This window comes from Argiope bruennichi, chromosome 6 (assembly GCF_947563725.1).
Source record: "Argiope bruennichi chromosome 6, qqArgBrue1.1, whole genome shotgun sequence".
In the NCBI taxonomy this organism is placed as follows: Eukaryota; Metazoa; Arthropoda; class Arachnida; order Araneae; family Araneidae; genus Argiope; species Argiope bruennichi.
Genome location: NC_079156.1, coordinates 86,772,265 through 86,798,798, shown reverse-complemented (window position 1 = coordinate 86,798,798; position 26,534 = coordinate 86,772,265). Strand labels below are relative to the sequence as shown.

The following is a 26,534-nucleotide window of genomic DNA, read 5'->3' as shown; positions in this document are numbered from 1 at the left end:
TTTTCATTCTATTTCTTCATTTCTATGATCGTAATGCTATTTTTAAAGTTAATTTAAATACTTTTTGAAGTTCCTCTTTCACAGCTTTCAAAACTCAATAAATAGTGCTAGATTTGCGATTTTTTTTTTCATTACTAGCTTTAACACAAAGAAGTCATTGTGTAATAACAAAATCTATTTGATAATAAACGAAGAATGAGAGTTAAAGTTTCAGAGTCATACCGATTTCTACTTTCAATTCTTCCAAGAGACTATAAGAGAATTTAGATGAGTTTGTTTCCTCTTTTTCTTTCTTCTGCTTTCTTCTTTTAGACGCGTTTTTCCCCAATCGACTGAAACAAAAATTTGCCACAGAAATACAATTGTAGACAAAAATTTCCTTACCATATTTGATATATTTATGTCAACGCGTCTTTGAGTTATCGCATTCTGTATGTTTCTGAAAGTACAGACCGAATATCTTGTGGCTCAAAATTTGAAAGGTGTCTATAGATATTAATTCTACGTATCGAATTTTATTTACTTAGATCTCTTTATTTTGTAGTTATCGTGTTAAATTACATTCGAACAGCCAGACAGACAGACTTCCACAGAACGGATTTTGCAAAAGAAATCTACAAATTTCGCACAAATACTGTATACCAAATTTCAACCGTCTAGATCAAAGTGTTTCTAAATTATTCTTTGTCCCAGACAGACGAATGTTTTCTACAAATGTGTTTTTCGAATTCAGAGTGGTCTAAAACATGGAGATCTGTCAAGATCTCGAATTCAAATTTTGTTGACAATTATTATATTTTCTTTATACTACGAATACGAGAAAGTAAAAAATGCTTCTTAAATAAATAAAGATTTTTAACTATAAAAATCAACATGTCATCCTCTGCGTAATATCAGATGCTATAAAGACTAAACAAATAAAAGCAGAAAATCTTAATCTTCTTTAAACCTAAAAATTGATTTATATATTCCACCAAAAAACACTTAAAGAGGCTGCAGCAGCCTTATAATCTCATAAGGTGAAATCAAAATGATGGTTTCATGCATACATGACAGAAAGCAGTGGGATAAAAGGCATGAATATAAATATCTTCCTATTCATCGTCATACTGGCGACATCTTTTTCCACATCAGATAAGATTATGAATTGATTCTCAAACCTAGGAAAAACCTCTTCCCAGAATTAGGTCTCCCTATATTTATTTAACGTCAAATTCCAGTTTACTTAATCGATATTGTCAATAGAAACTCATGTTAGTCTTCACTTAGAAAGGCTAAACGATTCCCTACGTTGGACAATGAGTGCACCGACATCTATTTCTGATCTTTGTTTGACGCTTTGCGTTTACTTCGGACGTCAGTCAAATGGTGATTATATTTTCAACGTTTACCTTCAATTTTGTCTGCAAGCCACAAATGTCGTTTCCAAGTAATGAAAACTTTTTAGTCAGTGGATTATTGACTCTTTTGCTTTTCTCTGGAAAACTTCAAAATGCCATTCTATATTTGAGGCTCCAGGTTAAATATTTTTTAAATTTAGAAACCGTAAAGCGTCTGGAGACTTCGATTGTAACAAGAGCGACTTACAGAAATGGCTGATATTAGTATAGCTCAATTCTCAATTTATTCTTGATATGTTGAAAAGGTCTTTGATTCTTGAGCATAATAATGGTCCATATCGTAATGGGCAGTGATTTTAAGTGTTTTCCTAAACATATACAAGAAACAAATATCTAAATAATGCTACAATTGCATTCTACTCTGTGCTGAATTTAGCAATTTTCTTAATTTTTTTTTCAACAGAATACTTATCCTATTCGCTATAGCGAATAAAATTTCCGTGGCATTATAACTTATCTTAATAAAACACCATAAATAAAACTCTCGATTATTGTACTTTATTGTAGAAATTTTCATCAAGTGAAACTCTTCCTTTTAGATTTGTTGTTACGTAGATATACCGCAACTTTTTATCTGACTCTAAGAGCTTAAATACTTAAACCAACCAGTGGGAATGGTCTCTCTAAAACTTTCTCGCATACTCTCGAATAAAGGAGTCACCCCAGAGAACGCCTTGTATGGCATCGGTTTATAATAGTTATGAAGTATTAACCTTTGGAGGTGAATTTAGCATTTTTATTGAATCTGTCCTACCACCGTTGGCGATTTTCTTGGCGACCAATCCCTGGCTTGTGGTTAGTATCCGAAAATCGAATTTGTATTTTAGGCCCGTTTTTACCAACTGATTGAAACAGAAATTTAATACAAAATTACACTTGTAGTCATAAATTCCCAATCTAAATATGCATTTTTGAGTTATTGAATTAACAAGTTTCTGAAAATACAGACTGACAGACCCTCAACCCCCTCATGGATTTAGCTCAAAATTTCTTAAGTGTCTACATTATAGATTTAAACCTGTGTACCGAATTTTATCTATCTAGCTCCCTTCATTTTGTAGTTATCATGTTAATTTATATTCGAACAGCCGGACAGACAAACTTCCTCCGACCGGATTTTGCTCAAAATCTGATAGAAATCGACAAATTTGTGTAAAGACTTTATACCAAGTTTCATTACTCTAGCTCAAAGCTTTTTTAGTTATCTTTGTGACAGACAGTTAGACAGACTGACATCTTCCGAAAATGTGTTTTTCGAACTCAGGGAGATTTAAACCGTAGAGATTCGTCAAAATCTAGAGTTCGAATTTTTTGACGATTACAATACTTTATACTTCGCATACGATAAAGTAATAAAATAAAACTGATTTTTAACATGACATTTGGGATATATTTTAGACCATACTTGAAATATTTATATAATCCCATAGTGATATATTTGTCAACATATGATAAAACAGATTGATAAATTTTTGTTCAAAAACACAATTTTATCATGCTTAAGAAATGTTTGAACGTTTTTTAACTACCCTCTACATTTTGGTTCTTACCACGACTTTACTCATATTTCTTAAAATCGAGGTTTTATGCAAATTTCGTTTTTGACAATAATAATCTTTTCACTTTCATTCTATACCACCAACAGGTAGACGCTGGAAGTCTGGAGGAAGAATCCGCGCACTATACAACCACTGGAACAGGGTGTTTTCGCAATCATGAGCATGGGTTCAAAGCTCCTGGTCAAGGAGAGGACAATAAGACGTTCCAGATGACAGGAACAGGGGATATGGCTCCTGGTGTGGTCAATCCTAGTACCAACAATACCTTGGACATGCCTCAACCGGTGGAAGAACAACTTCCCCTAAAGTCCCAGGTATGCCAATGATTCAGTTTTTTTCCTGTTAATGATTTAAAAGAAGATGAAATCAAGAACTTAAAAAAAGTTGCAAATATGGCGAGTGATAAATGTGATTATACATATGTATGTTTTTGTGTGAGACATTTATTTTAATTTATACTTTTTAGTTTTGGGATGAATATTTTGGGAAATAAATTATGTAAAATGATAACTGTTTGAAATTGGTATTGGGAATGAGAAGTTATAAAAAAAAATTATGACATATGTGCTGAAACTCCTAAACTTTTCTTTCTAAGAACAAATATTTTCCGATTTAGTTCTTGATTCGTAGGTTGGGGGATTATGGAATCAACTTTCCCTCAAATAACAAATTTGCGTCTGAAATATTTGAATATTTATCTTATTAAAAACTAGAAGATGTGCCCAACTAGATGGCTGTTATCCTGTTTACCATATCATCGATGCGATTCTCACAATTTAACTAATGAAAGTTGCAGTAGAAAATATCATTTACATTTGAAGAATGCTTAAGCAATAAAAAAAAGTATTTGAATATAAATGCATATCGTAATATTCGGAAGTTATATTTCCTTACAGTGGGATCTCATCAATCCATAATGTTCGCGAACTCTGAAATCAAGAATGATTACTGAAATCGGATTGAAGCAAATAGTGATCCACTAACAGAAAGAAATCAAACATTACACAAGCTTTGAACCCTAAGAGATAAATTTTCTTAAAATAATGAATTCTTGTCAAGCATAAATACCGAAAAGTAAACTAAATATAATTAAATGAATAAATGTATACAAAAAATACTTGAGTTATTAAAAATATTGCATACTTATTGAATAAAAGAAATCTAGGCGATCTTTATAATGATGGAATTCGTTTCCAAAAACGATAAAATTTGCATTTCTGCGGAAATGAAATGCAAAATAAAAATATTGCAGACCTCAGTTGATTAGTCTTTGCTATAATCCAGCATAAAAAAAGATATAAATGTGAATTTGCGATATCATAACAACATAATGCTCAAGAGTCCTTAAATAAAACTTATCATTAACTCACAAATCATAATCTAGTAACAGAAAAAAATGCAATGCCAAATACAGAATAAAAAAGAATTCTGAATAGAAGAAAAGAAATAACTCGATGTTATCCGCATGTGGTTCATAAACACTTCCTGGTTCTAAATGCAACCTTACATAATAAAAATACTATTTATACAAGCATTCATTATTTGCACACATAAAAACCTTGCCAAAACAGAAGTCCACCAGCGTTGCCTTAAGTTTTCGATAATTCTTATATAAAGAGGTGCTACATTAAGTCATTCGAAAAAGGGAGACAATTATTTGGTGCTGTTTGAGCAATGAGATTCGAAATTACTTCAAATATAAACTGGAATATTCTTGGAGAGTCCGGAAAGGAAAAAAAACTGTAATTCAGTACCTATCCAATGTTTTAAATTAACTACTTCGCCTTAAATTTACTAGAAATTCACAATGTGCAAATTAGCTTTTTTTAAAGATGTTATGAAAATGTGAAAAACAACAATAGAATCAGAAATTATTGTCCTTTCCCTTTATTTGCACGAACTGATGAACGTTTATTATTTATAAACATGTTCTTTTAAATGTTGTATCTTTTATATAATAAATCTTACAATGCCCGGATTTTATTGTAGTTCGCCTTCTTAATATTAAAAAAATCATAATCTCACTGAAATACTTAGGCTACTAATATTATTACTAAATTAGTATTATTATTATAATACTGAATTATAACAGCTACCAATTATCAATATACTTTCCTTACAAAAATTAAATTTTAATATGGATTTACCATTCTACAGTACTGTGCAAATTAATTGGACAACTTCATTTTTTATAAAATTCTTCCTTTCTCTGGAATTTTCAGCTTCAAACCGGTTTCAACCGCATTTTTCTTCCAAAAAAGGGTTAGCCTTGATTAGTCTAAACTGGTTTGACCACGGAATCATACATGTAGAACATTTTACCATCAATTGTGTTTTTGTTGCTGTAAAAAGTGATCGATTGTGCGAGTTGTCTTGTTCTAAAGCGTATAAAAAAATGGACATCACTCCCAGGAAAAGAACTAGAATTTTTACCCTTAATAAGCATACTTCTATGACTGAGAGGATTATTTCTGCAATAGTTGGAATTGGGGAAATTCCAGTGTTTCTGGGATTATTAATCAGCAAATGAAGTTTGGGATAGTTTTTCCAAAACGAAACAGTAAATGTGGACAACATCTTCGACAGACAAATTTCTTGTACGAAATAGTAAAATGCATCCTCGAAAAATAAGTACAGATCTTCAGAGAGAATTATTAGCAACTAGTACGAAAGCTGATTCATCGACAGTGTGATGAAGAGGTATTGAAGCAGAGAGATGATCAAGAACACCAGTAAAAAAAGGCTGTTAACACTTGCAATGAAGAGAAAATGTTTATATTGAGCCAGGAAATATCAATCCTCGGCTGCACAAGACTGGAACACGGTTGTATTCAGCGACAAGACATTTTTTTGAACAAGGGATTCGATCAACATTAGTCAGACAAAGTACTGGAGAATCCATTAGGGAACAACATCTTAATCAAACAGTTAAGCACCCACAGAAGCAGATGTTTTGGGGTTATTTTACATCTGGGGGACATGGCAGCTTAGTACCAGTTGAAGGGGAGATGAACTCTAAAAAAATACATTTTAATATTAGAAGAAGAAAAAGTGTGCCCCCAATACAAATCTTCAATGGTGGTGTTGGTGTTTTTCAACAAGATATTGCACCATACCATAATCCAAGATGGTAAAGAATTTTTTTATTGGCCTGGTAATTCTCCAAACATAAATCCCATGGAAAATTTGTGGAGCATTGTAAAGAAACGTGTGAATAAAATGGATTGCTCAACTAAGAGAAATATGATTGAAAATGTTATAAAAGTTTGGTTTCGTGATGACGATATCAAAACATTGTTATAAATTTATGGAATCCATGCCAAAACGTGTAGAAGATCTCATTAAAGCAAGGGGAGGACATATTTGCTACTATATTGCTATACCATGCGTGTAAGTGAACCTATACTAAATAAACAACATATGTGGAAAATTTTTGTTTTGTCCCAATTAATTTGCTCAGTACTGTATTAAATAAAATTATTTTCTTATGCTATTCATCTAGCTGAGTTTTCTAGCCTACCCATCTACATGGCGTTCGAAATTCATCATTTTTATATTTATCAATTCTTTCATGTCTTATAATTTTTGTCGGGAAATTTCATTAAACATGCAGATTTTAATGAAAAAATTGTAACGTAGTAGTTGTAACGTCGAAAAATTGTAGATTTTAAATGTAAAAATCACATATAGAATGTCGTTTGCCTAGGGCTTCTTGTAAGTTATCGGACACCAGAAGAAGATATAATTCCAAAAAATTATTATTATTATTATTTTGGAGGGAGCAAGTTATCAAAATTTTTAATTCGAATTGCTTCAAAGTAACAAATTGAATTACAAACTTCGTATGCAAGCGAAAAAATTCTAAAATATTATTTTCTATTGTTGACTTATACTAGTCTTGTTAGTTCTTGATAAAAAAAAATTAAGCAGGGGGAGTGGTCCTCTAAAAACTTTCTCGCATACTCTCTAATAAAGGCGTTATCTTAAAGGAAAGCCGCCTTACATGACATTGTCGTACAATAGTTACGAAATATTGTGGGTGTGTATTTAATATTTTTATTGAATCTATTGTGTGGTGGTTGGCGATATTTTTTGGCAGTTAATTCCTAACATGTGGTTAATAGCATTCGAAAACTGAATTTTGGTTTTAAACGCGTTCTTTCCAACCGATTGATAGAAAAAAATTGATACAAAACTACACTTGTAGTCACAAAAATCCCAAATAAAATCACAAAAAATACGTTTCTGAAAGTACTGACCGACAGATGGTTAACCCCTCTTTAGTTTTGGCTCAAAATTTAATGGATGTCTATACTATATATATTAAATATGTACTAAATTTCATTCATCTGGCTTCTCTTTGTTTTGCAGTTATCGTGTTAATTTATATTTGCACAGCCGGGCAGACAAACTTCCTCTGAACGGATGTTGAAGATTTGGTGTACCAAATTTCATTCATCTAGATCAAAGCGGTTTAGATTTTTCTTTGTCACAGACAGACGGACGGACAGACATTTTCCAAAAATGTGTTTTTCGAACTCGAGGGGGGGAGGATCTAAAACGTGGAGATTCGTCAAAATCTCAAGTTCGAATTATTTGACGATTCGTATACTTTCTCTATACAACGTAAGCGAGAAAGTAAAAGATATCTAATTTGTTGTTGTTTTATAATGGCACTTGCCATGGACACCAAATTCGATGATGAAGTCAGCGATTTTAAGCCAAAGGAGCGTCTCTTGTTTTAGTAGCGCCAATTAGGGCCAAGAGTACGTCTTAGCTACTCACGCATCACATTCGCTTTCACAACCTTTTTTTACAGGGGGGGAGGCACATTCACACATCTCACAGATAGAACAGATGAAGAAAAACCATGCCCGAACCGGGACTCGAACCCAGGTCACCCAGATCACGGGGAAGACGCGTTACCCCTATGCCAGGACGATGATCTTATTTAATTGATTCACTTAAAAAGATCTCGAGTCATCCTGAAACAAAAAATTCTGATTATAAACAACTATGAAAAGATCAGATCATCTTTTCGCATACTTTAATAGTTCACAAATGAGAGTGAAACAAGTGCTTTACCATTACTGAAATAATAACTCAACATTTATTACTTACAGCAACAAAAATCTCTAAAGAACTGTCAGATAATGCGAAGAGACATCTTGAAATCTTTTTCTGCCGATGAACATTTCATAAAACCTTTAAAGCAGGGGCTGGAAATACTCTTTTCTTTCTAATCCATTCTTCCGACAGACACGCTTGCAGAAAAATGAAATTAGTCCTAAATCATATTATAGAGTCTTCGGCCTAAAGTGCTGCTACTCTCTAAAGAAAAGAATTTCCAGCTGCTTTTAAAATGGTGCTAAAAAGAGATTTTTCAAAAGGTGCTGTAGTCTCTAATTTTCCTAGTCAAACATTTTGCTTCCTCTATCATTTACTGCTGCTGTTGATTGATTATTGGATTAGACGGAGAGGAAAATCTCATTAATATTATAGTTTTTGAACTCAAATATTTGTATTAAAAGAAATTCTTTAGAAGTTTTTTTTAATGTAGAGATCTGAAATTCTCTGCCTTCTCATGAATTAGAAATAAGTCTCAGAAATTGATTCTTTTCAAGCTCAAGTTTTCTTAACTGATCAGTGCTTTTAAAACTCGTTAATACGTCTGACAACTAGTCTTTAGAAAGAGCCGTAACAAGTACAATGTATGGAGTTTTTCAAACTTATAAACTGTTAGACAGTGTTACAAATAGTTATTATTTGTTACAAACAATTTTGTTACAAATTTGTTACAAACAATTGTTAGAGGCAGTGTTACGGACAGTTTGTTAGTGTTATAAACTATTAAAGATGCAAAAGAACACAATGCTAAACTTATTTAGTTACCTTTACGTCCTGATTGTTGCGAAAAGCTATTATGAGACGGATCTAGAAATTTTAAACTATATTGTTACAATTTTTTTTCTACAAATACTGCCAATCAATCGTAATAATGCAGCGCATTTAGTAGCTAGTTCAGCAGCTTGCTGTCTAATACTCTCCAATACTTATCGGCGACTCCGACTACTCTCTCACACACGACTTCCCTGCAGCTTGATGGTTGGGTTGACGGGGCTCCTAGCCCCGGCAGGGGCTTATCTCCGGTAAGGAGAGACTTCACAGTGCTTTGCTGCCTATACTTTGCCGTGGCCGTCTTCGCCGAGATTTGGAGATGGTGAGTGTCAGGACTCATAACTTCCCTGCAGCTTCAGAGTGCCTGTCTTTTATAGTTCCGGGAGGCGGGGCTAGAATCTTCAGACCAATTAGGGGGTATCTGGGTGTATCTCGGTTCTTAGTGGATGGATCGCGAAAGTTCTTGAACTTTCCAGTATTATCCATTTAGTCGCCAAATGGTAGCCAAGCTCTGAGGTCATTGACGCGGCACCCGCTCAGCACGCACAGGACAGATCTTACAACGGTTTTTCCCATGATGACACTATTCGTGCCGGGTAGCAAAATTACAGATTTGTAATAATATATATATCACAAAAGGGTCATTTGATCTAATAGTTCCCTTTCTAAACTTCACACACCCTCAAAGTAAGATATTTTATCCCCCTCCCCCCAAATATTTATCGACCATGAGTGTTATTTTGAGGATGTAAACGAATTTCATCCTCTAATCTGGAAGCTAACACTTTATTACTAGGTTACCCTGTCTCCCCCTGAAAGAAATCCAAAATCACATTCGAAAAAACATGGTCGAAAGTGTCATTTTAAAAAATGAAAGTAAACAGCTGGAGGGGTCTGCCCTACACTTTCCTGCATGTTCTCTAATAAACTTGTCATGCCAGAGAATGCCTCGAATGACATTGATATACAATAGTTACAAAATATTAACTTTTGGCTTTAATTTAACATTTTTACTGAATCTATCCTGTCACCCTTGGCGAGTTATTTGGCGATTAATCCCAGGCATGCATTAATAGATAGGTTTTTCTCAACCGAATGAAACAAAGATTTGACACAAAACTGCATTTTTAGTCACAAACTCCCATATCAAATTGGATATATTTAAGTCATTGCGTTTTTGAATGATCGCGTTTACATGTATTTGAAAGTACAGATTAACCGACATCAACCCGTTGTTGGATTTAGCTCAAAATTTAATGGGTATCTGCACTGTAGATGTTCGTACCGTTGTTATTACGGATTTGATGTTCTTTAATTACTACTGATCAACAAAAAAGAATCCACATAGCTTTCTGCTGAACAAAGTTCGAACCAAAGTGTCCGGGATAGAGCTTGCCTACACTAAAAATATCCAATAACTTCTCTACTGACCACATGACAAAAGCAGTGAGGACGTTTTCTTTAACATTTTAACATTTTTAATGCAGATGATTAAAATACAAGCCCTCCTTTAGGAGTTCTAACCGACAACTAGTTAATTCCAAAAACCCCAATATAATAATGATCCCTTCTGGCGCCACCAGACCGGAAATGAACAGATGCATCATATAGAAAAATATAAGCAAATAAAAAAAAAGGAATTACAGGAGACTACGAAAAAAAAATCAAGTTTGTTCGTTTTCCGTTGCAACAGTTGTAGTCATCGCTTTTACTTATATTCGAATAGCCGGACAGACGAACTTTCTCTGAGCAGATTTACTCAAAATTTGATAGTAATATGCAAATTTGGTGTAAAAACCGTATTCCAAATTTCAACCTTCTAGCACAAAGCGTGTTTTAGTTATCTTTGTCACAGACAGACGGACATCTTCCAAAAATATATTTTTCGAACTCAGGAGATCTTAAACGTAGAGATTCGCCAAAATTTCGAGTTCGAATTTTTTGACGATTTCTATACTTTCTCTGTACTACATATATAAGAAAGTAAAAATGCACAAATGATGTTGGTTATTTGTATAAAATAATTTCGTCAGTTAATAAAATTACTGTAATTTATTGGAGAATTTTTATGTCATCTAAAGCTTGTTCTTTGATGTTATTCACTAATTAACTTCCCTTGCCGTTGGAATTTACTATCCTAATGAATTGACACATCCTGTTTGCTTTTTCAATCCATATACGAAAATAAAGTACTTCTGAGATACTTAAGCATGCCAAAGGGATTATTCAAATTTGTAGAGCTAAAATAATTTTCAAAAGTATTATTTATTCTTTTAAATGTATTTGCTATTTCTCAATTATTTTTTCATTATTTTAAAGCTATTCAAAACACGTATTAGAATACATTCGACTTTATTCTTGGTTTTAACACAGGAAATATTTTTTTAAAGCTAGGTGGCTCTTAAAATTTGCTCCCGACTTGGAACAAATAGTAAAAATAAAAACGACAAGATCTAAAAAATATTTTTTTATTCGCTATCATTCGTTTATTAATTGGGGCCGCGATGGCCAGGTGGTAAGGTCTCAGCTCGTGAGCTATAGGGTTTGAGGTTCGAGCCCCGATTCCACCGAAGAACCGGCGTGTAAGGGGGTCAATTACACTTAAATCCATCAAGGCCAAACGTCCTCCCGCTGGTGTGGTGTGGAGAGGGAGTGCCAGCTCAAGTGTCCTCCTCGTCATCTGACCGCGGTTCAAAATGACGAGGTCCGTCCCAAAATAGCCCTAGTGTTGCTTTAAAATGGAACGTTAATATAACTAAACTAAACTTTTATTTATTAAAATGCAAAACATAGTTGGTAATTATTTGGTATAGAGACAATGAAACATATCAAATGGTATATTGTAAAATACAGATAAAATTATTGAACCATGAAAATTGCAGTTAAGCAAACCGTATATATGATTTCCTTTCAGTGATTTGATGTGTTGCTACATTTTGCTCACTAAGTGTTGCACTCATTATTCTTCATGGAAGTTTTTGTAGACATCTCTTCAAGCCATGCAAACTCGCTCTTCTGTTCCAAAATCTATCTACATTCAAAATCCTCTTTTTCGCCCCCTGCATTTTTGTCAACCTTTTTTCCTTTAATCCTTCCATTTTCTTTCTCTTCTTATTTTCGTTTCGTATTAATAATGGTGTCATATTCTTTTTCCATTACTTCTTTTTCAGATCTACGAGTTAAGGAGGCAGATCTTTTGCATCGGCCTCTGTTAGGTTCTTTCCAAACTGAATCCTTTAATGGGCAGTCTAATGTTTCAGAGTACATGTTAACATTTACAGCAGAAAATGAACTACTTAAATCAAAACACCAGGGTCAAATTATAACCTGTTACTCTTTGCCCCATCATATAGTTTTGGGCAATTTTTTTTTTTTTTTTTTTTTTTTTTTGCACAAAAGTGCTATTAGTAAAAAAAAAGCATTAAAGTAGCATTTCGAACATTGACACGGATGCAAAATGTTTTAATCTTCATTAAGTTAATTTCCATTAGTTAGTTAAGATGGTTAACAGGTAGACACCCTTTCATTAACCGTGTTTGTAAACTCGTAAATACTGAAGTGCTTACGTGTTTGGATCCATCATAAGAAATGAATTTAATGAAAATGCTTGCTAAAAAATTTTAAAAACCATAGAATAATATGCGTTTTAATGTTTATTTTGGTGCAATTAGGTCATCATTTTGCTACTTACCTCAATCTAGTACATAGTATAAAATGAAGTGTCCTTAAAACGTCTGTGTGTTTGAAAGAGAAAAGCTCGAGAGACACTTAACTGATATTGGAGATATTTGTACCATTTTGTAGGGCATTTGTTGTGGAAGGTTTAAGTATATTGAAGTCATATCAAAATAAAAAAAGGAGTTTTATAATTGCAATTTTAATTATTTTCTTACTACGATTCGTGCATTCGTAAAACAGCAGTATCTATGCTTTGCACTTATCCGCGCATGGGCGGAGACCTCAAAATGTGCATACGCAAATAGCAAAAGTTGTGGTATGCATATGCGATACCACAACTTATACACAACTTTTTCTCTGCTTAGGTTTCTTTGTTTATGTCTGATTTTAAATAGCGATTCAAAGCTCTTTATGCCCCCCTAAAAAAAGAAAATCCAGCCTTGGCCGGAGCACATTAAAGACCAAAACGCTTCGTTTGTTGCGCGATAATGAAAATGAAGAGGAAAGAAACGTTAGGTTAACCGAATATCAGAGAAAGAATGTCCACACTTTCTTCAAAGGAGAGTCTTCTGTTGAGAGAAGTAACCGTCTCTCTTTAAATCGCATTGCAATTGAATTACAGGACGGAATGAATCTCATGAGAAGCGAAGTGATCGTCTGTCTGCTGACAGAGAAAGACATTTAAATTTGTGACAGAGGAGAAGTGAAGAACAAACGTTCCTGTTATTTGTTCCGAAAAGGAGTACTCCGCCCTGAATTACGATCCATGTGTGGATTACAGAAATAATACTTCGGTTTCAATAGGAACAATGTCCATAGTCTGTTCATATTATATTTTTACATTTTTAAGCCTTTGACTACCAATTTTTTAAAATCTTTTTCTCTACAATCGCGCAGAAAATGAAGATAATAATTTCTGTATTATACAAATCTATTCGATTTTTTTCAAATGTTTTTAAATTCCCTTGGTTGGGACATGATGGCCAAATACACCTCCCCCAAACACCAAAAAAATCTACTTTTAGTTAGAATTATTTAAGTTGATTTTAAAAGGTTAGTGGGACGTATATGTCCCGTTAGTAGTCAAAGTGTGAACATTCTAAATATTTCAGAATGCGTGCTATAAAAAATTTTGTTGTGACTTTTGATGATTTCTAAATATATTTTTATGTTTGCTTGATGTTGCGTGACATGCCCATGTCATATCTGGTGGAAGCAGGACTTAAATTTAAAGCTTTTTTCCTCTTGGATGTTATGCCACGGACAACGTTGTGCTGGTACTGCTAGTTACAGTATAACCGTAAAATTCTTCCCATAATTTGATCCACAAGTCAGAAACGTCCGTATGTCCAAAAAGATTAGCACAAACTTTATTTTCAGAACATAGTTAATTTTAAAATTTGTAATTTTTTTCTGCAAAATTATTAGAATTCGAAAAAAATCCTCCACTATTGCAATTTTTGCAAATTAATATTAGAAACGAAATTAAGCATAATTTCATAATAATCAGTCAAAGAGCGAGAAAAACTGCGTTATCACCTTCTAGATTACTGGTATTTTTAATATAGCAGCTAATTTAAAAATACTGTTGGTTGTTGCAAAACAATCTTATTCAGTTTCTTGTACCAAAAAATAATTCTGAATGTTAATCAGATCTTTTATTACACTTAAATTTATTGCATCCCTTTCTTCAGTCAATCTTTGATTTTTTTTTCCAGGTCGGCCAAAAGGATGCACAGTGACAGCTTCGATTTTTTTTTATGCATCATCTATTTTTACTTATAAGTGGAGGTTTGTACAAAACTTATTCGTATTTTTTCCTTATAATCTACTACAACAATTTGCTGCCATGTTAATTTATTAACATAATGATTTCAAAAGCTTCATCGTTTCAGTCATCCATTGACTTATAACTTTCTTGAATTATGCGATCGTTTTACGAGTAAAGGATTCTCTGTTTTCCTTTACTCGGATTGATATGTCTCTGGTATGTCTAGCAATGTAGTGGCTGACAAAGCATTAATCTGCTACTAAAATTTTAAACGGTTCTCTCTTTCAATGCCATCAAAGGACATCTTTGTAATCTTTGTAACGGCAAATCCAGATTACATTTCGCTTGGCACAGTAGCCAAATAGTGCTTTTGCGCCATCAAAAAACAGTGGGAGTGGTCTTTCTCGCTTACTCTCTAATAAAGATACCATCCTAGTGAACGCCTAGCATGGCATTAGCGTACAATAATTACTAAATATTCACTTTTGGCGTGAATTTAGCCTTTTCTCTGAATCTGTCGTGTGATCCTTGGCGAGTGCTTTGGCCATTAATCTCTGGCATGTGGTAAAAAGTATCTAAAAGTCGAATTTGGGTTTTAGACGCGTTCTTCCCAACCGATTGAAACAAAAATTTGATATAAAACTATACTTAAAGTCGCAGAATCACGTACCATATTTGATATATTTAAGTCATTGCGTTTTTGAGTAAGTAAAAAAAATACAGACCGCCAGACGGTCAACACCTTGTTAGATTTCATACAAAATTCAGTAGATGTCTACACTAAAGATGTTAAATTTGTATACCGTATTTTGTGTCTACTCTCTTCATTTGTAGTTATCGTGAACAGCCGGACAGACAGACTTCCTCTGAACGCAATTTGTCCAAAATTTGATAGAAATCTACAAATTTCGTTTTAAACCTTTATATAAAATTTCATCCGTTTTTGAATTATCTTTGACACAAACAGACAGACGGACGGACATTTTCCACAAATATGTTTTTCGAACTCAGAGAGGACTAAAACCTGAAGACTCGTCAAAATTTTGAATTCGAATTTTTCGACGATTACCATAGTTTTTCTGTACTTCATACATGAAAAAGTAAAAAAAAAACTCAGTATGATTTTAAATAGGCAAACAAACTTTACTCCAGTGGACTATTGGCATAATTTGTCCAGCAGAAAGATTGCTCTGACCCTTTCGGTGGCAAGAATCGGCCACACTCGATTCATGTATTAGCATTTGTAGACAGAATTCAATTGACTATACCTCCCGATTACAGTACACGAATGTCCAACATCTTCTAAATTATTGCATTTCTATCTTTTCGTGTTTGTTGTTTTCAATTTTCCTGTATCGTTCCTCTAATAGATAATATTTTTAAAGTATTACATTTCCATCTTTTTGTTATATGATATGAATTTTCATATTTTGTTTTTCATATCATATTTGTCTATTTTACATAAAATACTATTTGAAAAATCATGGAAATAAAATTGAATTTTTGAATTTAAAAAAAGACTTAAAAATAAGTTTGTAGATTATGCTATACGTTTGACACAACATAATCAAATGAAATCAAAACATTCAATAGATCATAAATTGTTTTAAAATCTTACAAAATTTACAAAAATATTATCTTAAAGTACACAGTATGGAAAGAAGTGTTATAATTTTTTATTTACTTACTAATCACAAAAAGTTTTGATTTTTTACATATAGATGTCATAGTTTTTCCTTATACCCAATAATAACAGTTAAAAAATTCATATACCATAAATGTATTTATTTCCATACTTATGTGATAAGTTTTATGGTAATGCAGTCGTTAAACACCTTTTTCTTCCTATTTTGTTTTAGATACACTGCCAGTTCGTTGTTAATTTCACTTTGCGATACCTACAGATTGCATTGTTTCATGCATTTCATGCAGGCTTTTCGAATTTCGGCCGTCAAATTCTGCTCTTCCACTTGATAGAACGAGACGCATATTTTTACTTTCCACCTAAAACTATTGTGAAGAAATTTTGAAATATTATTGAAATTTCGAAAATTGTTTTAATTGATTATAGAACCGGAAATAAATAGAATTCAACAACAAGTAATGAAAATTAAATCAACTTTGTACTCCCCTTGAATGAAAGTTATGATCTTCCGTATATTTATGAATGTATGAAATTCAGATGTAACAAAAAAAAAATTTGGCAAAGTACGAAATATCTTTTAGTGTTAGGGGATATATCTGCTTTTGTTCGGAATAAAAATATTTTCAAGTCTAAACACCTTAAACTTCAGAAACGGGTTTTTATTGCAACATCGTTCACTGATTTTCTTTTGCCCTTTCTCATGTCGTCTGACCCTTCAGCCAGACGACATGAGATATATAGGGAGCAGCTAATCTCCCTATTCTTTATGTCTGCTTTGATACACATAGCACGAGTCTAGCAATTCTTAAGATTCCATTTTCCTTCCACCATTACTAAGATGACAAGAGAAGTTCCTTTACATCATAGGTTTTGCTACCACCTAAAATACAACTGTCTTTTCTTTTTTTAGTGTCTACCAGAAAACACAGCATAATGTTCCTTCTTTTTTTACCTCGGATATTTTCCTTTCTTAAGAACAAAACTTAAATGACCTTACACTTCCATTTTTAAAAAAAGCATGAAAATTATGAGAAAAATCGTTTCCAAAGAGCTATTATTAACGTCATTAGATTGTTAGGCATACATATGGAAAGGTATGAATGTTATGAAACAAAAATAGAAATAAAAATTCTATTTTGGAGTAAATGACCAAAAACAGCAACATTGTTATGATTTTAATGGGGTAAAAACCCACGAATGTAGGATTTGATGAAACAATAAAAGTGCATTGAATTTGTTTAAAACAATAGAAAGCATTATCTTTATTTAAATAGTCCTTTATTATTAGTATTTAAATAAATATTGAAAAAATTATAAAAATTAAAGAAAAAGTTTCACAATTCTATCAGCAGTTTTAAATGATAAATTTCCTCTCTTGATATATATATATATATATATATATATATATATATATATATATATATATATATATATATATATATATATATATATATATATATATATATATATATATATTGTACTGTTATTATTTCAGAAGGTTTGGCGGAAATTTCATCAAAAATTCCGAATTTTGGCTTAATTTTTATTGAATTAAATATGTTAAGGAATAATTAATCTTAAAAAAAATTGGAAATGGCACAGTTAACCTAGCAGTGAAATATGTAAAGCTCATGTACTCACCGTTATGGAAGTGTTTTTATGCTAAGAAAACAGGCATATGCTTTTTTCTGTTATATATAAATAGATTTGACAAGTTTTTTTGTACATTACTGAGTCCCCTAATTTGTATGCCAAGTCTTTCTCAACACAAAGCAATTATGCAAAATTAAAAATTCCATTCTAATATACCATTTAGTACAGTAGTTTAGTCTTATGATGTAAAAAAGCATCGACTCTTCTGTTTGGTATTTCTCGTATTTTCAGAAATATCACTTTAATAACTAAATTATTTTTTCATACTTTAACAAAACTTTCTTTTACTCGGTACAATCACAATATGATTTATCTCCAACATCGTGTTAACGTGCTGAAATTTCAAAGATGCTTCGAACTTTGCATGGCTTTCCATAAAATGCTTGCAATTCATACATTTCAGCAATTTTTGCATTTCCAATGTCGTTTTTCTTTATGATAACAAAGTAAAGACTCAATGTGCAACCGATAACAGTATTCTTTAATGACAACCACAGAAGCATCCCTTATAGATAATAAATCCAAGCGATAATAAAGCATTGATACGTGACCCAATCAGGATTTCTACGCATTTTTACTATATGACGGTTAAACCACGAAATCGGAGCTTCTTTTCTATTATAGAATTTTTCATGTCTTAATCATTTTAAATATTTCTTTCTTATCTGTATATAAACTATAATCTGTTTGTAACCGTTCTTTTTATATATGAATGCATCAAATAATGCATTTCTGCATCAATGCAATGTCATCTGCAATGTTTTCTGCATCAAACATCAAATAATATGCAAAGTTGTTTCAATCAAATGTCGATAAATCAAAGGAATGATGTTTACCTCCTATGAAAAGCGTTCCATTTGACAAAATGCTATGAAAGTTGAGTGGCAGGTACTTCAGATAATGCAAGTCCTTGCATTAATAATTTTAAAAAAATACAACTATCCGAAAAAAATTAAAAGTATAATACAAAAAATTTTCATCAAAAGCTTATTTTTTGAACATTTATATGACTCAAAAATGGGATCTCGGCAAAATTTTCAAAAAAAATCATAGCACCTTAATTTTTTTTCGAAGAGATGACTTCTATCGAAATTATAACTATTCCGTTAGTGGACAACTTATTATTATATTGTTGAGAAATTTTACGATTCTAGTACTCCAAGAATATTTATGCATTCAGGACATTATATTCTTGTAAAATGGTGCATTCTTTTCACATGATTCGAACTGTTTACATTTTTGACATCATCAATTATATTAAATTCGAATTATTATTATAGAATTTTTCATGCCATAATCATTTTAAATATTTCCTTCTTATCTATATATAAACTATAATCTGTTTGTAACCGTTCTTTTATATATGAATGCATCAAATAACATAACTTTTTCACTTTCACATATGATCAAATTATCATTTATTATTTCGCAACAAACTCACCCTCATTCAATCCTGATCTCAAACCATGTAATTTCTCGTTACGATGCTTTTTAAAAGATTATGTTTAATGTAAAAAGCTAATCATTATTTTTTATTTTTTCATTTTATCTAAAATACTTGTTTATATTTCCTATCACTTTTACTAATAAAGAATCCTTTACAGCTTTATAAGTTGAAGTTTAATTAGAGAAACACTGTCTTTTTCTCATTGTAGTTTTTATATTCATTTTATCCACTAATTTGATATATTCAAATGTTGATTCTTACTTTCAGGAGGTGGTTCTCACTGAAATCCTAAAATCATCTTGAGGTGTAAGACTGTTCAGCGCACCAAAAGAAACTACCTGATCAAACACTGGGAAAATGAATCCTGTTCCTTTCAATTCAGAAACTACAAAGCAAGCATTAAATGATCAAACAAGAAAATACACCACCAATGTTTTACACCAAACAGAGGAAATAAACCACACTAAACTTTCTGGAAATGCCATTACAAATGTCCAAGAATCCACTCCTTTATTTTTTTTATAAAACTCGAATGAGTTTATCAAATCAGGAATTAATGAAAGAACTCTCTCAGAAGAACTCTTGCAGACACCCACCCCCGGGTGAAACAAATATCAGTATTTTCAACAAGCAGAATTTTTTTTAAGAATTTAGATGCTATTAGCTGAAGATATCTCTCTCAAGCCTGCATTCTCACCAGAGAATTTGATCTTTTAAACATGGACTCACCAAGTCACTCTCTGACCACATAATGTTCTACATATGTGTTTCTTTCTTTTTCAAGAACTCTCATCACGCCGAAGAGATGTCTTCAAGTCAGTGCTTGGATATTCTATTTATCATGTCTACTTGGAATATTTGTATTTTCTATCAAGATGACTTTCTTCCTTTCGGAAATATTAGCTGCAAGTGCAGTGTGGAACGGGATGTGATCCTAATTTGACATCGTGGAGATTTAACATTCATTCTCGGAGGTACTAATTTTATATTATACTTATCTCGAATTCTGTATTTTGTTATATTTTAACAGAATTACTTTAATGTTATATTTTTCGTGAAATTTTTAAGATAAATTTCTAATTCAAATCCTAGTAGCACAAGATAATGCATGATATCTCCATGATATTGTTCGACATTCCAAATGCCATATTATATCGTAGAGATATCGTAAGAATATTATTAAGCATTTTGTGCTGTAATACTTATGGATTATTTTCATGTAATAATCATTCTCTGTGATCAATTACTAAAATCATCACATCTTTAAAAGAAACAAAAATTCCAGCCAGAATCTTAGAAATTTACTTAATACTGCCGGAAAATTTTTAAATAGTTCGTATTGGAGGAAACAGGGTGATCCAAATTAGGTGTTTATGCAACTGTCTATGCCAAAACTATAAGCCACTGTTCGCTTCAAGATCTCGGAACTAGCACTTTGAAATTTTTAAGATAAATTTCTTATTCAAATCCTAGTAGCACAAGATAATGATGCATGATATCTCCACTATAATGTTCGATATTCCAAATGCCATATCATATCGTAAGAATATTATTAAGCATTTTGTGCTGTAATACTTATGGATTATTTTTATGTAATAATCATTCTCTATGATCAATTACTAAAATCATCACATCTTTAAAAGAAAACAAAAATTCCAGCCAATTAGAAATTTACTTTATACTATCCAAAAATGTTAAAATAGTTGGCATTGGAGGAAACAAGGTAATCCATATTAGGTGTTTATGCAACTTCTATGCCAAAACTATCAGCCACTGTTCGTTGCAGGATCCCGGATTAGCACTTTTCGACAATTGGCTGAGTGTAGTAAGCAGAAAAATGAACGGTTATTACGTCTCCTAACTCCACAAATAATCTGAGTTCACCCTTTTACTAAATGTAAACATCTCGTTTCATTTTTCCTCTCACCTATTTTATCGACGATTATAAACGCTTTCTGACGCATGCGCCAATGCGCAGAGGGTTTCCCAAATCCGAGAATATATAGTAGATCGAAATTAGATTTTGTATCATACTCTCCTAAATATACGGTTGCCATTTCAGAAGAATTAGGCTAATAAAGGAAAAATAATGTTGATATGCAAATAAGTAGTTCATTTTTGAAAAAGCGCCAGCAACTTTTAAGAATGGTGCGTTTAAATGTGAATAAATTGCGCATGTACTATTATCTATCATCAAATGCGTTTGGTATTGATTATTCAACAATGTGGAGTCACAGTATCTTCTGCTCTCTGCATTCCATTTGATTTGCTATCTAGTCCATGTTTTATTACATAAGTTTCCATATCTCTATAAATTGCAGAATCATTCGCAGCAAATTTGGAATAGCTGGAGGTATTGGCAAATTTGTCAATAACTCCTTGCCAAAACATTACTAAACGTTTTCAAATTCTTATTAAGGTATATGACTACCAGCGGAAAGAAATTTTTGAAAAATCCTTTTAATCAGCACCTTAATTACTCACTAAAAAATTTTTAAATTGCGATCCTAATGATAGATCTTTATTATCATTAAAAAGTAATTAATCATTTGCTAATTTAAATCCTCAATTGGAAATAATACTGGCGAAAATAGACTTCCAGTAGTAAATGCTTTTATGTGAATTTTAATAATACATTATCAACTTCCATTAAAATATGACCTTTTTATAACAATATAAATATTCTACTATACATAATCTACTCGCTAAACTTTATAAACTTTTTCGGCTTTTATATATCCAAATGTGTTCTTTCTTTCAAAAAGCTCCGGAACATTTTTATAACGAAAGAACATGTTTATGTGGTATTTCTTTCAATAACTCTCCAAAATTTTTGTTATCTTTCATATAAAAACAAATGGAGATTGCCAAAGTACTTTTCCTTACATACCTCAAAACCTTCGTGGCTGCGTTTCTTCGAAGCTTGAGAATTGTTATCTCTTAGACAAATTCTTCATACGATGTAAAAGTCGCTCATAAAATAAGGTGTTAGTGGAAGAAATGAAATATAATGTGACAGACCAGAGCTTAAAGCTGAAACATTATTATGATGGTCATCCACAATTTGACTTTCAGTTGCAAGTGACAGTCTGGCCATTTGTGTCATGCAAATGATTAGACCAGGACCAGGATTGCAATATACAGACTTTTAAGAATTTAAACTTATTCTTCTTTAAGGCTGTACCAGCTTGTTGAAGAAATTTTTTGTATGTAACCTCACCACCCACTCTCCAATAGAATACTGTCATTACTTGTAGTTACGAATCTCGCACATGAGCTATGCGTATCTCAGCTGAATGGAATCTGTTCTGCCTATTGTTTACCAACGGATTCTAAAACCTTCCGCGCTTTTGCTCATGCGTTGGGATGTATTTAATTTCTAAGAATAAGGGTGATAAGAAAAATGAAAGGAGGGAATGTTTACATTTAACAATTCCGGAAATGCGCACATCCTTCCGCGTCTCATCACTTAATGAGATAGAATCGTCGAAAAGTGGTCATCTCAGAATACTGAAACGAACAGTAGTCAATCAGATTCTGCTCTTCACTTGCTCCAAGGGAAATGCACCATTTCTTTACATTTGAAAAATATTTAAAAAGTTCTGAGACTTTCTGAAAGGAGTACTATATACCGTGCCTTATTGTTGTAGAAAGACTTCTCTTTTTTGATTTTTTAAAATTCTTTTCCATGCTATAATTTATTAACTTAATAAGATATGTGAAATCGTTTTTAATTGTTTTCATTGTCCATTTTAGGAAATTATACAGCAAATGGAACAAATCCAGAAAAAAGATAGATTGATGAAGAATGCAAGAAAATATGTTTTGAAGACAAGATCCTGCTTTCGATTCAGGTGCCAAGTCTTTTAACTCAGAAGTCTTAAAAAAAAGCAATGGCAGAATCTCCGACTTGGTACAACAATAGGCCGTAAGTTAGGGGTCAAAAAAATACTTTCTATCGCAACATTCAATAGTGTCTTTCAACCAAAATTAGTTCCAAATGTTCCCGAATCCGGTTCTCAAATCGTTTGTTTCAAACTAAATAACAAAAATAATAGTAACCGTGACGGCAATGCAACTTCACATTGCTATTTTCTGTCGTCCCATGATCATTGCATTAGTAATCACAAGAATGGTAAAACAGCAATGCATGGAAGTCTTATTTCAGGTGGGTTGCTGTGATATTGGTTTGTCATTTCATTGGTAATCATGATGGGATCATTATTTAATGCTAAAGTAATGTCAGTTAGAGCTTTAAGTCACAAAACAATATCTATGACTTCATACAAAATAAACAGATTTTTAATAAGATTTAAACGCGGTATATTAGCCATAAAATAACGTTTCCTGTGAGAAGATATCTAAACTAATGAATGGAGACTAAAAGAAAATAGACGAAGTAAAATAAAATTTTATTTCATATACAGCTTATAAAAGGCAGTGAGAGATTAATTATGTGCAAAAAAGAAGGAAAGGGGGGCGTAAAATCAAAAGTTTCTGATGATATTTCTCTTGATATCTCGTATATAAGAAAGCTCGCATTGAAAATGTTGCATATAAGCCTGGAAATCCCAAAGCTGAATATTAAAATATTATTTTCAGTGAGTTTCATATTATATGAATTCATTTAATGTATTCATTACTATTTGTCTTTGGAATACTAATGAATTTTTGTGGTATTTATTTACCGTACATTCATGGCATATGTTAATCCGGTGCTGACAGCACCAAAATCTCTCTCGTCGGCAAGCTTTTGCTATTTTTTGTGGAATCCATCTCTTATACCTTCCAATATGTGCGTATGAAATTTAGTGTCATTCCTTTTATTAAGTTTAATTACAAACTTTAATCACTTTTCCATCAAACTTGTAATCCCTTAAAAGATTAGGAAGAAATCTTTCCTGAATCAAATATAAATTTCCCTCATTTCGAAATATTTATTCAGAGCTATAAAATATAACGACAACAGAAATATGGCCGCATTGTCATTTCTGATTTTTTTTATTACAAAAAAAAATCACAAGAAAATACCCTTGTGAAATAATAAAATTATCATTTTAATGAATACAACAAAACGACTCATTGGAATGTCGCTGTGATCTGCTTGTAATTTATTTGTTGCGTGATTATATTTTGTTATTTCGCGAATTATACGCACTTTGTTATGGTTCAAGTTCCATTCGTGAAATATCCCTAGTTAACAGCAAACAACTTTTAAGATATTTGATTTTTAAAAAAATTAAGAAAAAAGAAGATTGGAGTAGAGTATGTAGAGCTGTTTTGCATTTAATTTAGAAATGAAAATTTCCTAAAGACAGAAAAGTACGGCATTCTATTTTATCAACAAATGTTAGTAAAAACTGCATTTGAGATTGGAATTCTTGTTGACAGTATAGCCAAAATATCCGTAATAGGAAAAAGAAAATTTCATACTTGTTTAAACCCTCTTTTTAAACTTTTTAATTACAGATTCAAAAAAATAAGTTACTAAAAAACACGATTAAAGGGATGAAAAATCATAACAATAGATAAATATATCTAATATTCAGACAATTTATTTATAAAATTCCTTTTAAATTACTATTTTATCATTCATAAAACAATTTTTCTGCAATTAAGCTATGTGATATTAACAAAAAAATTATTATCATTCATAAAACAATTTTTCTGCAATTAGGTTGTGTGATATTAACAAAAAAATTAATATTTTATCATTCATAAAACAATTTTTCTGCAATTAAGCTGTGTGATATTAACAAAATACTACTAATTCGAATAGAAAATATATACTTTAAAGCTTTATTTGGCTTTACGTTTATAAGAATCAATATTCCCTTATTTTTAAATAACTGTTCATAACTTCAGTTGTATGAATTTATACAATAATGCTGAAAATAATTTTAAAACGGACTGACGGAAAATATACACTATAATGATTTATCTAATTTTAAGATATAGCACAAATAAAAATAATTTTAAGAGTCCAGTTTTCATAACATAATATCTTTAATAAACACAAAAAAAACTAATCACTAATTTTCAGATCTTTAAACCTTAAATAGAAAAATGTTTTTGTTCAAAAAGAAAAAGAAAAAAAAATCTGCTTCTCAAGATTAGAACTTTTTGTTGTTGTTTTTTAATAAATATGACGTGAGATTGTGGTTTCTGAAATTAAAATCAGTTCGTGCTAAATAATGTCAGAATTCATAACTTCAATTAAAAATGTTCCCTTGAGATAAACTTCACGAGTTTGAATGTCAAGATAAAAAAAAAAAGTTTCTCTGTAAACTTTATTAATTTCTGTTATCACAAATTAATGCTTATATGCACAATCATTTTTTCCTTTAAAAAGCTAGTGCACAAACAATATGTAACAAAATATTTTTTGTACCAACTTCATTATCAGCATAATTCATATGCTGTTTAAATTTATTATCATTTATTTAAACCTATTTAATTTGTCAGTAAAAATTAATTCACTAAAAAGACCCAATATTTGACAAAAAAAATCAATTTAATAAATTCTTTCACATTTAAAAGGTTATAAAATTCATAGATCAATGTTATGCTATAATCATATAAATTTTATTGCTTAATTAGCAATGATAATTATTTAAAGATTAAATTTATCAAGAAAAAATGGATAACTTAATGTTTGTTTATATAAAGTGAGCTATTTACGCAAATCAAAATTACGATATATATTGGACGAGGTTAATTCTATATCTGATGTTTAGATATAGAAAAAAAAATATTAGTTTAAAACGATTTTTTTATCATATATTAAAATATATTTTGAAGCATATATGTTTAAAATTTCTTGTAAACTTTTTTTTACCTACATTTTTCATATGAAATTACAATTAAAAAAATGGGAATATTAACTTGAAATAATAATCTGAAAATCTCTGCCATACTTACGAAACAAAGATAAGTTTTTTTTTTTTTTTTTTTTTTTTTTTGTAGTTGTTGTTGTTTTGACAAATACTGTACTGTCAATCAGTTACTTTTAAAAACGATACCAGTATTAGAACTCGAAAAAAAAATCTGTTTCACTCTTAAAGAAATTATTTATTTTCACTAAAATTATGATGGTAATGAGATAAAATTCTTAGCAGGTATACAAAACCGATTAAAGAACTTCGCGAAAGAAGATTACTGAGTATTTTTCTGAATTGCAATCGCAATTTCCTGGCTATTATTAGATGTTTAAAAATTTGTAATATTAGAAATCAGTCAATACAATTTTTGACAAATCTATTTTTAATACTATGTCAAAGATAATGCTTTATTTTCGTTGACCAATGACAAAAAGAATTGTTTTTCTTTCTGCTCATAAATATGTTTAAAAAAATTATCATGTTTGTAAGTCAATATCTCTAGAAATTAATAACCCCCTTCCACAAAGATTCGTGGGATAGAAAGGCTTACATAATCCAGAGAATAATAAGAAAATCAAGTGATTACATTCTCAACAAGTGAT

General features: G+C 31.3%; 1 protein-coding gene across 3 annotated transcripts in view; it reads left to right on the top strand.

Annotated features, from left to right (window-relative positions):
* LOC129971617 (potassium voltage-gated channel protein Shab-like) overlaps positions 1–24,596 on the top strand; it is a 268,193-nt gene extending 243,597 nt beyond the window's left edge. For 2 of the 3 annotated variants that reach the window (XM_056085557.1, XM_056085558.1), the window contains exons 5-7: positions 3,046–3,273; positions 19,319–20,025; positions 22,808–24,596. In XM_056085557.1, coding sequence (XP_055941532.1) covers positions 3,046–3,273; positions 19,319–19,354 — 264 coding nt within the window. In that variant the 3' untranslated portion in view covers positions 19,355–20,025; positions 22,808–24,596. Of the gene's footprint in view, positions 1–3,045; positions 3,274–14,253; positions 14,327–19,318; positions 20,026–22,807 lie in introns of all 3 variants that reach the window. The other variant, XM_056085559.1, reaches the window with a different exon arrangement.
* The last annotated feature ends 1,938 nt before the right edge of the window (positions 24,597–26,534 follow it).